The sequence below is a fragment of the Ictalurus furcatus genome, chromosome 7 (genome assembly GCF_023375685.1).
Source record: "Ictalurus furcatus strain D&B chromosome 7, Billie_1.0, whole genome shotgun sequence".
Classification (NCBI taxonomy): Eukaryota; Metazoa; Chordata; class Actinopteri; order Siluriformes; family Ictaluridae; genus Ictalurus; species Ictalurus furcatus.
The window spans coordinates 15,802,964-15,817,740 of NC_071261.1; the positions used below are offsets into that span (position 1 = coordinate 15,802,964).

Genomic DNA, 14,777 nt, shown 5'->3' on the forward strand with positions numbered 1-14,777 from the left:
TTATTTGAGGCAGAATAGTGCATAATGAACCGTGTTCCAGTTCATGACATTATTTCGCTTCTCCTTGATAAGTCCGATGTTGAGACAATAAGGAATTGTGGCGTCCCATAAGCATCTGTGGAAGGTCCTTAGAATGTGCAAACTAACGTTCTCTGCCGCTTCAGTAGTTAAGCATGTGTTTTATATATGTATAAGGAAAGGATTAAAAACCACACTTAGAAGTAAAAATAATTATACATATAAATATACAGTATATGTATACTGGACATGAGAACTCCCAGGAGTAAATAAAGTAGTGGACTCAATCATTTCATGTAAGATAATGTAAGCTGCTATTAATGGCAAGAAAATATTGGTCTACAGCGGGAGTAAGCTTCAATATGATTCCCTGCTGAACCTTAGCAGGAAGTTTAAAGCACAACATTGACATTAGTTTTACTTGTATAGTCTTTAACTTTTTCAATGGAATAGCTATTAGTTGGGTTTCCAGGAGGATTTTCTAAATCGCTAAATACACATTTACCGTTTACAAATCAATTTTATTTTCATTTGCTTATGAAAACATATTCCCCATTAATAACTTAATTTTTTGTATAAATATTTTCTAAAATGCCAATATGACAGTATTTCATCCACAAATATAAACCTAGGCAGGTTAGTCAGTTTTCTGTAAAACAGTGATCACTAAAGAGAGGGAAGTTTCAACAACTTAAACATGTTAGAAACTCATGTGTCTTAAAAGCCACAAGTGTAAAAACCACCGCAGAGATTTTACTATTTAGAAAAGCGTGACTAAACTAATGTCTGAGGCAGACAGTTTAAATTTGGCCTTTCAACATTTGTATCTTCTCATGGCTTAGTTTGAAAGGCACAAATGTGTGACTGCTACAATAAATCCAAATAGATATTTACATTTCCACCAGCATTTATGGCTACACATATGGTACTTATTTCTGTTAAGGACACATATTCTGTCATGTCATGTGTAAATACTCAACATTTCTCGAGACTGCTCTGTATTCATAAATGTGCTACTTCTTTAGTTATTTAAAAACAGCTCAAATGCTCTTACAAAATCAGGAATAACGAGAACAGCCTAGACAAAGTTGAAATAATTCGGAATAAGACAGCAAGCCTACTTGAATCCTAACAGTGTCTACTTGTAGCACACAAATGGGACACTGTGTCCAAGGGACAGTATAATAGCCTGTTTTTATGTGAATGGACAGAGTATAATGACCTCATTTGGGACGGTTACCACACTGTCTAATGTCACATATTTTGCTAGGCTAGTGGTTCTCAGTGAGGGGGTAGGGCGGACGGATTGGACAGGGCATCATTTGGATACTCGGTGTATTTTATTGCTTTTCAAATAGAATGTGCATAAATGAAAAACTCGACGTTTTCTCTCCCTCTGTATTTTCTTTTTGCTGGGGAGAGGTGGAGTTTAGCTGCCTTTTATCTAGCGGACAGTGCAGACCAGTGTTGCCAACTTAGACTTTTCAGACCCCTTTAGTGACTTTTTTTTTTCGAAAAAAAAAAGCGCCTAGCGACAAATCTAGTGATTTTTTGGACAAACCTTAGCAACATCGCCAGTACTGTCCTGCAAGCGCAAGGTCTTGCTTTCCTGCTGCACTCACACCGCTCTCTGCATCTGCTCTGTTCAGTGAGTGGCATTTAACAATGCCATGGATAACATTCGTATGTGAATATAAAATATAAATAAATAAATAAATAGAGAGAGAGAGAGAGAGAGAGAGAATAGATAATCATTATACCTGGTCTCCTCCAATATGGGGTGGGGTGGGGGGAGGGGCGTACCACATGATAGGGGAGGCTTTAGTTACAAAAGGTTGAGAAGCTCTGTGCTAAGCGATTTGGTCATCATATAGGGAATCAAACTTTATTCTCACTGCAGCTAAATACGACTTACTTTTATTTACTTTCTACCAAATGTCCACTGGTAATTGTGAACAAATTCCTGAATCAAAGAAACGTAAAGCACTACATTAAAAAAAGCTTCTGAAACAGGAAAAATGCCAATACTGAATATAAATTCATTGCTTTATTGCTTCATAAATATTTTCACAGTACAAAATATGTATGTCTAAAAAACATTCTCTAGAAAGCTGTTCACATCAAGATTAATTATTTTATGATAAAAACCAAATAAAAGAGCTTATACCCATGTTTTAATAATCATTAAAAAAATGAATGTTCAGTAATTAAAAATAATAATAATAATAATAATAATAATAATAATAATAATAGTGACATTTTGCATTTTGAATACACATGGATTCAGAACATTAGGTCATACATTCAGATTGAAATCATGATTGAAGGTCCTTACATTTCAGACAGACTTCTTTTGTCCATCTATGTTGGAAGTTGATGTCACTATCGGTTTTGTTCATATCTGCAACTCATCTGCCCAGTGACTCTGTAGGAAGAAATGGAGATTTTAGATTTCACATGCTACATCAGGCTCTAACAGATCAAACAAAGAAGCAAGTGCAAAAAAACAATAAATAAATAAATAAATAAATAAATAACCCCAGACAGCAACGCATTTACAGCTGATGGATTTTTACCTGAGAAGAATTTGAAGTAATCTCTTCTAGGTCGCCATAGCAGCCATTTTTGTGTCGAACCAAATTCCCCCACAACACTGAGTGATGGCAGCCAGGACACTCGCCCTCAACAGGAAGTAGGTGAGCCGGGTCTGACTTCAAGAAATGTTTTGCCAAGCAAATCAGATGGTAGACCATCTTACAGGAGGGATGGAAGCAGGACAGTCTATCTGAAGTCTGAGAGAGAGAGAAAAAAGCTGACTTTTATTATTTTATTTTTTTTGGAGTCCTAAAAACAATAGTAAATATCCAATACAAGTGAATGTGGATCTTGTGAATACAGTGTATCTTTCAACTGGACAGTTCTGCTCAGAAGGTCGGGGATTCAAGGCCCAGCACGGCCAGGCTACCACTGCTCAGAAAAGAATGTCACTGCACTGTAATGCATATGTGACAAATAAAGGCTTTATTTTTCTTCTACACAGACGGACATCTATATTAATATTTTGGATCACTATTTTGCTCTTCAAATCAAGTTGTAGCACTGCCACATAATGCCACTTAAAACCTGGTTTGAAACCTATAAAATAGTTTGCATGTTAAATTCCTTAATGTGCTAGATTACCATATTCCATTACCATCATTGGAAAAAAAGTATAGGAACAAAAACTTGCATATGCTTTCGTCCGGAAATCCAGATTGTATTAATTTGCAATTTAGAAATGTCCGCAACCCTACACACACCGAACCCTTCCTGGGTTAGTGTTAACTGAGGTAACTAGAGGTAGCTAGATGGAACTGGATTATCTACAATTGCATATGCAATCTGGTATGACTTATTTTTAGGGCAGCAACTAACGATTATTTTGATAATAGATTAATCTGTTGATTATTTCTTTGATTAATCGGTTAGTTTGATTAAAAGGCCAGTTTTTATTAAAAAAAAAAAAACGTGTTATTTCACATTCTGCCCAATGTTGTCCTTCAAACATTGTGCAAATTGAAGGCTTTAAAAAAAGGTATTAAATGTATCTATGTGGGCTGTGCTATACATTGTGCAAAAGATTTTTGTCCACAAGCTTTAATGCAGAAGTTAAATCATGATATTAAAAATGCTATAAAAGAAAAATAAAAGCACAAACTAAGTGTTAACTGGTAAGAGGTTGAATGTAACACACTCATTGGAACACAGTAACATGTTACTTTATTCTGTAAATGTATGACACTTTTATGTACAATTACATGTTATAACCCCATTACAGTTACTACTCTTATAAAAAAAAAAACAAAAAAAAACACAATAACGTTTGTTTCTAAATACAGCTAAATATAGCATCAAACATTATATTTGATCAAAATGAATATTTTAGTCAGTGTTATTGCGCTTCCTTTCTATTACACGCTGTTCTGTCGAGCCACATGTGATATTACGGAAATGCCAGTGATCCTGACCCTTTCTTCTCTCCGGACCTGCCTGATCCATCCTGATGCCCTACCTCTGGATGGAGCTCTCATCAACTGGAAGCTACAGTCTGGAGATTGCTGAGGATGGTGTCGCTTGAAGTACCATGGAAATGGTTTTGGGCCTCAATTCCACATGGACATTCTCGCTGTGGTTGCTGGGACTACGGTTGCTGCTATGGCCTTAGGACTGCAATGTGTTGCACTCAGGTCTCTTTTAGCGAACAGTGGACTAGTTCAACAAAACACTTCATATAAAAACTTCCCTTTACTTTCACACTATCCAGTGTTACCCAGATGAGGATGGGTTCCCTTTGAGTGTGGTTCCTCTCAAGGTTTCTTCCTCATATCATCTTAGAGAGTTTTTCCTTGCCACCGGCTTGCTCAATAGGGATAAATTCATACAATCAAAATCTATATCCTGTGTCTATATGCTTCTGTAAAGCTGCTTTGAGAGAATGTCCATTGTTAAAAGAGCTACACAAATAAAATTGAATTGAATTGAATTGTTTGATTGATGCGCATGCGTGGACTCACGCTCATTCATTGAAATTTAATGGAGACTCACTCGCTGTCAGGACAAGCCTTTATGTAAAATGGAAATACTGGTGTGAATTTCTAACATTTACAGATAAGAATATAAAGGTCAAAATGTCATTTCTGTGCTGAAGAACACATGTCTGGAACACATTAAACAGCACACGCATCTGTCGCAGCATCTGACACGACAAGCCACGTTAATACACTTACGGGTTTGTTTGAGGCGCTTAATATAAAACATTCATGTTTTGGACGACCCGGATCATGCACTTTTCCCGCAGCAGCTCACTCTGTGACTTCGCTGTTTCTCAGATGTGTTTTATTCATACAAATGTGGTTTTCACCATTGTGAAGTGACGTCACTAACGGGGCTGATCCACAGTGACGTCACAGACCCGACTAATCCATAATGAAATTCGTTGTTTATTTTAATTATCGATTAGTTGTTGCAGCCCTACTTATTTTATGATGCTGAATCACTTGTTTGTCACATGTTCTATTGAAAGTTAGGTAAAAGAATATGGGGTGAAAAATTCTCACTGAAACTTTGGCAGCACCCCAGTAATGCCACCATGTATAATTAAATTTTATGTAGTCCTGGGTACCATACTATTCCGTTATGTGTGGCACCGTGGTCCTAAAGGACAACCTTTTGTTCTAATGTATACGAATTATATGGAGGACACACAACTTTTTTCCTGCTTTCAGTAGATCTGAATCAACTAAACAGCCCTTCCTCATTTGAGGACAGGGAATACTCCAGGACCAGCATTGGGAACCTGTGGAGTCCTACATAAGCTGCAGTGTGATTGGGGTGCAAACATACCTGCACGATCCCTCTACACAGTAGACACTGGTCCAGACGGCTCTCCTCTTCCTCCATGTCTTCCTGCTGTTGTTTCTTCTTAGCACGAACACAGCCGAAGGTCAGAGGGATGTGCAGAGGTGGCTGCAGCTGTGGCTCAAACTCCAGTTGGTATTCCTGCCTCAGCCAGCGCACGGTGAGGGGAAGACGACTCCAGGGTGCCACCCGCAGCATGTTGGAGAGCACGCGCCAGTGAAACTGCAAGCTGGATTCTTTACGTGTGCGCCGGGTCACGTGGGAGAGTCGGCGAGAGATGTGCGGGTGCTGCCACGCCCACTCGAACTACAGCAAAGAAAAAGACTTGCTTAATGTTGCTGGCCTGGTGATGTTGGACAACAGTTACACAAAAATTATAATTAATGTTTATTTTTCTGCTTTCTTCCAGGACTACTGCATGACACAGAGTAAGAACCAGATGACCACTAACTTTAGCTAGAGCATCTCTAATGAAATTTACAAACAGGAAAGCCCTGCTTAATATACAAGCACTTATAAGAAACCTCTATGCAATAAGGTACAGGTGATAGTATACTGTTTTTGTAACGGTTTTATTTATTCATCATTTCATGCAGCCTAGCAAATGCACACAAACCCAAAATATCCTGAAAAGATTCTCTCTCACAGTGTAACATTAAAGACAAGTAGTGATCACATAGTTTGGGGCTGGATGATTTATTTCTTTATTTCAACTATTTTCTTAATTCATCTAATATTCTATATAGACTTTATAACGTGAATAATGATCAGCTAGCTAATTTGACAAAACTGACAGCATTACAAAACTGATTTATTACAGATGAGAATAAAATTATTAATAAGATTGTGAAGAGATTACTCAGCACCACAAAAATCTCTGCAAATTGAAAAGGATGATGGTTTTAAGAGAGAATACAGGCCTAATATCCCTTGGAAGCCCAATAAAATGAAACATAAAGAGATCACATTTGAGTGCTGTATGTGTGATGAAGATGCACACCTACCCTTAGAGCAGCAATATCAGATGGAAAGCCATGGATGATAAGCACCATCTCCCTACAGTCATACACAGAACAACAGCTTTTCAGTACACTGAGAATTTTCCTTAATATATATATATATATATATATATATATATATATATATATATATATATATATATATCCCCGTTTATTAGATACCTGGCTTATACCCACATTCATTCGTCATTTTATCAGGTACACCTCACATACAATTAGCAGCCAAATTATATCTGGTCAGTGGTTCCTTTTCCATTGATGGGTAATGTAGAGGAAGCTGATAAACTGTACGGTGACATCACTGTGCCTCCAGCAGTTTACGCTTATGTGCATACCCATGATCCCCTGCAGCATCCTTATTATTTTAATGTTTACTGCCACCGACTTGTTAGATTAAGCATTTAATGTTAGTAATGTGTTGTTTTTTTTGTCTGTACTGGTACATGTTATACCAGCATGCTGGTTTATGTTCATATGATTTAGCCTCTGTGTGAAGACAGGTGCATCTCCCACTGATTTCCCTGCCTAATTAGTTTTGTGACTTATCACCAAGATTGTGCACTGTAAGTGTGAGTTTTAGTATTGCCACCTTAGTTACTTTTTAGATGCCTTTAGAGAGTCTATTTAAAAAAAAACAGCCTAGCTCCTTTCTGAGCAGACATTAGCGACTGTCCTGCAATTTATACAGCTTTCCACCTCACATCTCAGCTGTTGGTTATATGAGTTGAGTGAGCAGATTCGGCTGACTCACTACCATTGTGTAATGCCTGACTGACCTGTTCTTGTACCAACCTATGTTCCCAAACAACCAATCACCGATCACCATTATTCCCAAACAACCAATCACCGATCACTATTGTTTCCAAACAACCAATCACCATTGTTCCCAACCAACCAACCATGACCCTTGTTCCCAAACAACCAACCACCGATGACTTTTGTTCCCAAACAACCAATCACTAATGACCCTTGTTCTCAAACAACCAACCACCGATCAACATTGTTCCAAAACAACTAATCACTGATCAACATTATTCCCAATCAACTAATCACTGATCACCATTGTTCCCAAACAACTAATCACCTATGACCCTTGTTCCCAAACAACCAATCACGGATCAACATTATTCCCAAACAACTAATCACTGTTGTTCCTAATAATCAATCACTGATCACCTTTATTATATAAAATTTTATTTTCTGTTCCGATAAACATCTATTCTGTATGTCTTCAGAAAATCTTCTTCATGTACCATGTTATGATCTTCAAATAATCAAGACGAGTCAGTAAATATGCAAATTAGCCTATGATATCATCTTGAGACTTCTAGTGACATTTGTCTTCATGCAGTAGCTATTGAAACACTTGGGGTCACTGGTTTGCCAAGAATAGTGCAATTTAATTGTGTTTACACTATTTCTGGTCAAGCTTCTTCCTCGCCGGAGTGTAACTCTATCTTATGCAGATGTACCTGATAACCTGAACACTGAGTGGGTGGATATGATCTTTGTCTTGTCTAAGCATAGCATTGGCCGTTAGTTGTTATTTACCACGGTCCTCTTCCGCTGGTCTTCTTCGCTCCACCTTTGTGTCTCCCAGCGTTGTGTTGGCCGATTCTCCGCTCGGGGTTCACAGTAAAGCCGACGTAAATGCGCCCCTTAAATTTGGGGTTGGTGCAGTAGAGCATGTACACTCCATAAAAGCTCTCCACCTCCACAACCATTGCAATACAACACTCCGCAACCCTCTCAAGCTGAAAATATCACTGATTTCCACAGCAACACTGCACCATCTTGATAAGCTACACTAAAGCACAGCTACCCTAAATACCGAGAATAACGGTGAAGGTAAAACCATTTCAGGAACTGCATATTAATTGTATTAATCTCCGAGTCATCACATCATTTGAACCAGTCCTTTAGTTTGAAAACAATCGGTTTTTAGTGCTGCTCAGATATCGCCTGACAAATTTTATTTTAAAATTATACTTAGCTTAGAATATAAAATGCATAACTTAACCCAAATAAATAAAAAATATTATTTATATATTGTTTTTATATATTATTTTAAATGTAAAAAAGACATGTTAAGTTGTATTTCATTTCACACTTTTTTTTTTACGTTAGGCAAGTAAGTAGGAGCCTATAGCTTTAAAGGACCCCCTGGTCTTCGCAGTGTGGAAATGAAGGGATCTGATTGGCTGCGTCCGAACTCACATACTATGACAGTACGCACTGCATTGCCGTTGAAACAGTACGTACTAATCAGTATGTGTGTGTATTATCCCGGACTATATCAGTCGTGTTAGCATTGTCACGTGACCTATCGACGTCATCACAAACACAAAAATATTAAACGAATTAACAGTTTATTCGGGTATTGTTAAACAAGTCCTGTTTAACCATGGTTTAATACTTAAAAAGAGGCGACGCTGTCTTCTGCGGGTTTTTTTTGTTGTCGTCCGCATCAGTCCCGTTGCATCATGGGATTGTTTGACTCAAGTAGTGTGTGTGCATCACTTGCATAATACAAAATCTCGCCGGAAGCCGTGCGACATCCAGGTATTTCTCGCCTACTGAGAATTCGGTCATACTCCATACTCCTCTGGCGGACTGCTTTACACCTACTATGTAGTAGGTAAGTATGCGGTTTCGGACGCAGCCATTGGCTATGAGAAGTTGAGTAGGCGGACTCCCTGTGTTCCCAATCACAAATAGCGCTTAACAATGCTGCACTACATCCAGCGTAGAAAGTGTTCGCTAATACCCTATATAGTGCACTTGCATAGATATCGAGAAGTTGTTTAGGATGCGGACTACGCTTGTCTTCGACAGTTTCACACTCTCCTGCGTTTGTCCTGCCCCCTTTCACTCAACCGGTAGTGAAGCAGGAAATTTGCTACAGTCACTGTATTCCTTCTGTGTGCTTTAATTTCAGTCAGTATTTTAAGGAGAAATGGCAGTTACTACGGATCACATTCGGGAAAAACTGAGAGCAGAAATTGGTGCGATACACGTGGTATGTTGTTATTAGTCCAGCTGATAGATTCTGATCCCCAAGACACCTCCTAAAATCCTTATCATTACATCAGTGATGTAGCACTGCAGGTTTGCTGTGTATTTACAAATCCTGGGTTCTGTTTCAGGAAGTAGAAGACACATCTTCCAGCAGATGTGCTCTAAGTTTTAAGGTGCTTGTGGTGTCTCCTCAGTTTGAAGGGAAGCCACTGTTGCAGAGACACAGGTAAACCATTCATACTGTCGGGAACTTTAATATTTACACATGGTTTTCGTCTATATATTAATGGTAGAAGCAGGATGAACTGTCACAAAGCTTTGAGTGTATACACGAGGCGTTTAAAAATAGTGGAGATGTATTAATTTTTTAATTTAACGTTTTATCTTGACAGAGCTGTAACGCTTCTTAAATTAATCAAATAAAAACAGCAAGTGCATGGCTTTAATGACATTTTATTTGTGAACAATATCCATTATCACAAAGCACCTTTACAGAAATCCAGATGTCGATGTATGTCCATGATTATGGGGAGGGGAGTTGGGGGCTCTGAGAGGAACCAAACTCAAAAGGGAACCTCTTCCGGGTGACTATAGGGATTCTACACCAATCAGCCATAACATTAAAACCACTGACGGGTGAAGTGAATAACTTAGTTTATCTCATTAAAGAGGCACTTGTCAGCAAGTGAACAGTCAGTTCTCAGAGTTGAGGTGTTGGAAACAGGAAAAATGGGCAAGCATAAGGATGTGAGCGATTTTGACAAGGGCCAAATTGTGATGGGTAGACGACTGGGTCAGAGCATCTCCAAAACAGCAGGTCTTATGGGGTGTTCCCGGTATGCCGCGGTTAGTACCTACCAAAAGTGGTCCAAGGAAGGACAACAGTGAACCAGCGACAAGGTCACAGGCACCCAAGGCTTGTTGAAGGTCAAGACCACAGATGATTTACTGTTCAGCAGAAGAGTTAAAGTCCCACAGAAAAGCTGAAAAAGTTAATGCTGGCTAGTGATGGGAAGTTTGGATCATTTTACTGACTCTGATCTTTGAATCTTGTTCAGCAATATGAACGAATTTTTTCCGAGTCATTTTGTTCATTTCAGCAGAATATAATTAAACTCTCTCTCTCTCTCTGTCTGTCTGTCTGTGTATGTATGTATGTATGTATGTGTGTCTGTCTGTCTGTCTGTCTGTGTATGTATGTGTGTCTATGTGTATGTGTGTGTGTGTATGTGTCTCGAAACGAATCACTCTCTAAGACGACTTGTTCCCGAGTCATAGTAAAGATTCATTCAGAATGAACGAATCATTTGTGAACGACACCTCACTAATGCTGGCTGTGATAGAAAGGTGTCAGAACACACAGTGCATCTCAGTTTGATGTGTATGGGGCTGTGTAGCTGCAGATCAGTCAGAGTGCCCATGCTGACCCCTGTCCACTGCCGAAAGCACCTACAATGGGTACGTGAGCTTCAGAACTGGACCATGGAGCAATGGAAAGAAGCTGGCCCGGTCTGATGAATCACGCTTTCTCTTACATCATGTGGACGGCTGGGTGCTTGTGCATCGCTTACCTGGCACAAGGATGCATTATGGAATGAAGGCAGTGGAGGAAGTGTGATGCTCTGGGAAATGTTCTGCTGGGAAACCTTGGGTCCTAGCGTTCATGTGGATGTTACTTTGACATGCACCACCTACCTAAACATTGTTGCAGACCAAGTACACCCCTTCATGGCAACACTGTTTCCAGTTATGGCTGATCGGTGTAGATCATTACTCCTTCACAATTAGAAAGTCAAACAATACTACAAGGATGTTCAGTCTGATTATTTATTATGATTACAGCTTCAGTTCTTATGTACAACTCTACAGGCTCTAGGCGAGAGCTACTAAAGCAGGTGTGAGACTTAAACTGTTTTTGAGAAGTGCAAATCTCAGGGTATCCATGCGGGACCCCCTACAGCCGCAGGAAGCGAGTCACAAAAACATAATATTCCACTAGCCATTCAGTTTCCCAGCTCATTAATAACAGATTAGACAATAGCATAATGATGTAAAGGGCTAAAAGCCTGGTCAGGGATCTGTAAGTGCTCATTAATTTGGAACAAAATTATCCTGACTGGATGTACATGTTGTTATTTATGGAAAATGAATAGATTCAGTGACCCCATGCATGTGTTTTTGTGTATTTTTTCCAGAATTGTGAACACTTGCCTTGCTACTGAACTGAAGGAGATACATGCCTTTGAGCAGAAGACCTTAACGCCAGAGCAGTGGGAAAAGCAGAAACAGCAGTGACGTAGACACATACACTGTATTTCCCGTACTAATGTTTTGACCTTCATTTTCAATAAAAAAATAAATGGCAAAAAAAAACAAAACAAAATGGCTTCATTGGAACACATACACCCTTTTTTCATCAATATGAGCTACAATGCAATATTAGTGACAAGAAATAAATGTTTCATTTGTGGCCAACAAATGAGGATAGAACAGATGTGGTGGTGTGACTTTTATTTTCACTTTAGCCTCTTTGGTCTTTGAGGCACTATACTGTCCATTTACCATTTGTGGTATTAAATTGGGGTTAAATTGTCACTTTTAATTAATTACTTAATCTTCTGTAACCACTTGATCCTGGTGGATCTGGAGCCTATCCCAAGACCCTGTTTGGGATGCCAGTCCATTGAAGAGCATCACACACACTCATTCCAACACTTATTCACACTTGGGGGCAGTTTAGACTCCCCAGTAAACCTACTGGTTAAACCACCAGTAAAGCTCAGGATGAAACTGGGGAACCTGGAGCTGTAAGGTGGCAATTCTATGCTATGGTTTAAGTAATAAAATGAGAAACAACCAAATGGGGCAGAATCATCATTACATCATAACATACAGAAGTATACAGGGTGTCCCAAAAGTCTCCATAAATAGGGGACTATGTTTGCCAGCACCATGTCTGTTTGATCCGAAACACTTCCAGTCTTTTTGAATTTGTTAGTAAGTTTGGCAACAACGTCCTACTTCCTGTTAAAATGGTTTCAATATGTTCTTCTTTTGTATGAAAAAAATATGAACCATTTTGCTAAAAACAGATTTCCCCTATTTATGGAGATGTTTGGGACACACTGTGTATGTATCCCAGTTTCATTTTTATTGAACATTTCTGCTGAACATTTCTGCTGAACTAAACATTTCTGCTGAACATTTCTGTTGAACTAAACATTTCTGCCGAACTAAACATTTCTGCTGAACATTTCTGCTGAACTAAACATTTCTGTGTATGTATGTGTATATGTATGTACAGTGCCTTCCACTAATATTGATACCCTTGGTAAATATGAGCAAAGAAGGCTATGAAAAATTGTCTTTATTGTTTAACCTTTTGATCTTTTGTTCACAAAAATACTCTGCTCTCATGGATATCAAACAATTGCAAATATAGGTGTGCAACACTTATTGGCAACACTATGAATTCATATGAGAAAAATATATTTGAAGTATATTATGTACTTCTTTTTTTTTTTTAGTACACCTGGGTGACAAGGAACAGGAAATTGTTTAGCCATGACTTCCTGTTTCACAGGGGTATACATATGAGGTAACAAATAGGCCAAATAACCTTAGTCATTCATAACAATGGGTGAGACCAAGGAATATAGCTGTGATGTGCAGCAAAAGGTTGTTGAGCTTCACAACATGGGAAATGGCTATAGGAAAATATCACAAGCATTGAAAATGCCCATTTCCACCATCAGGGCAATATTCACTATTAACACACATTCAGCATTTAATTCTTAATGAGCAAACTCCTGCTGGGTGTCTTTCACTGACAAGATAAAACGATGCAATGAAGGGTTTACTTTTAGATGTGACACATTGTCCTCATGTCAAAAATGAAATGCAGTGTATTGCATTTAATTTTTGATGAGAACAGTGTGTTTCCCCCTAAGTGTTATTGCTTTTCAATCTGGCACAGAATCATCCTCACAGGCACGGAATCATCCTCAACATCATACTGTGGTGCATGCATAAACACATTTAAAAGCACTTCTATGGAAACCACAATGCATATGCCTCATTAGTTGCCTTGTGAGGTACTTCTGTTTAGGCTGAAATGCAGAAAGTAGCCAGATCCATCGCATGGCATCTTAAAATGTTAAGGTACACAATGAACCTGTATAACCAAAATTGTTTTCAAGATGGCAGCATGTCCAGATGCCCTTGCACTCCCCATAACGATGCTATTTTCCATTAGTTACTCAGGCAGCAGCTGCCACAGCAGCTAACACAAAGAATCATAAATGGGAAGTCGCAAAACAATAATTCATTCTACTTGTACAATGACAAAAGTTACACTCCATTCCATTAGAACATAACAAATCTGATGTTTGATTCATCTGAAGGATGAAGGGTTTTTGCAAGAGTCATTTTTACCGAACAGGTATAACCAAATCTTTTAAGCTTTCATACACATGCTCATTTTGAACCAGTGTCTAAACAGATTTCACTGGGGGAGTATCACAATGAGTCAAATGTCTCTTAATGAACACACAGTATGAGAGAAAAGGATCGTGGGGACATTTACAGAGAGTGTATATGCAAGACCGCATGTCAACCGATAACACTTTAATGAGTCATGAGCTCTGTTCATGTGGAAAATCACATCTAGTGGGTGAAGGACAAGATATAGATGAACTGTTCACCCCCCCCCCCCCCCCGCCTGTATATGCGTGTGTGGTGTGTGTGTCCAGCTGTCACCCCTTCTTTACAAATGATACTATGCAAATAAGCCATGTAACCATTTAACCATTAATGTCTCTTGAGGTAAACAGACTATATACAAAAAAATCATATTTACCAAAAATCTCTAAATATATATATATATATATATATATATATATATATATATATATATATATATATATACACGGCATTTTGGAAAGAATCTCTTCATATTTGCTTAATGTTCATCTTGCCCTCGAGCTTGATCATTAAAAAGACATAAAAGCATGGTGGTGAGCAGCAGAATACTTATCATTTATAATCCATTAACACAACCCTCAGCAGTGGTGCCTCATCCACGCATTGCACATTGTTACTAACAAACCGTCAATCTTAGCACACACACACAGATGCACCTGATTTTTACACAAGATTCATTTATTTTGACATGATTTTCTCACATGCGATCATATGCTTTCACATGTTCATTTCAACATGCAGTTTCAGGACATAACATTGAAATACACTTTAAAAGAAGAGAGGGTTTGCCAGCATTTATGAATGATGTTTTAATCATTACAATAGCTCAGTTCTTGACCTTGA

At 38.5% G+C, this 14,777-nt stretch overlaps 2 protein-coding genes across 3 annotated transcripts; one reads left to right on the forward strand and one right to left on the reverse strand.

Annotated features, from left to right (window-relative positions):
* Window positions 1-1,839: 1,839 nt before the first annotated feature.
* On the reverse strand, window positions 1,840-8,383 carry slx1b (SLX1 homolog B, structure-specific endonuclease subunit). The gene is made up of 5 exons (XM_053628908.1): window positions 7,986-8,383; window positions 6,420-6,471; window positions 5,401-5,721; window positions 2,595-2,810; window positions 1,840-2,443 (listed from the first exon to the last, which is right to left on the reverse strand). The coding sequence occupies exons 1-5, from the start codon at window positions 8,156-8,158 to the stop codon at window positions 2,414-2,416; spliced, it is 792 nt and encodes a 263-aa protein (XP_053484883.1). The 5' UTR covers window positions 8,159-8,383; the 3' UTR covers window positions 1,840-2,413.
* Window positions 8,384-8,624: 241 nt separating this feature from the next.
* zgc:112271 (uncharacterized protein LOC553698 homolog) lies at window positions 8,625-11,946 on the forward strand. 2 transcript variants are annotated; one of them, XM_053630184.1, is made up of 4 exons: window positions 8,625-9,072; window positions 9,373-9,453; window positions 9,581-9,678; window positions 11,648-11,946. In XM_053630184.1, exons 2-4 carry the CDS (start codon window positions 9,391-9,393, stop codon window positions 11,745-11,747), a joined length of 261 nt encoding a protein of 86 aa, XP_053486159.1. In that variant the 5' UTR covers window positions 8,625-9,072; window positions 9,373-9,390; the 3' UTR covers window positions 11,748-11,946. The 2 variants fall into 2 exon arrangements, with proteins under 2 accessions (XP_053486159.1, XP_053486158.1); XM_053630183.1 differs by lacking the exon at window positions 8,625-9,072 and having other exon boundaries at window positions 9,176-9,453.
* Window positions 11,947-14,777: the final 2,831 nt, after the last annotated feature.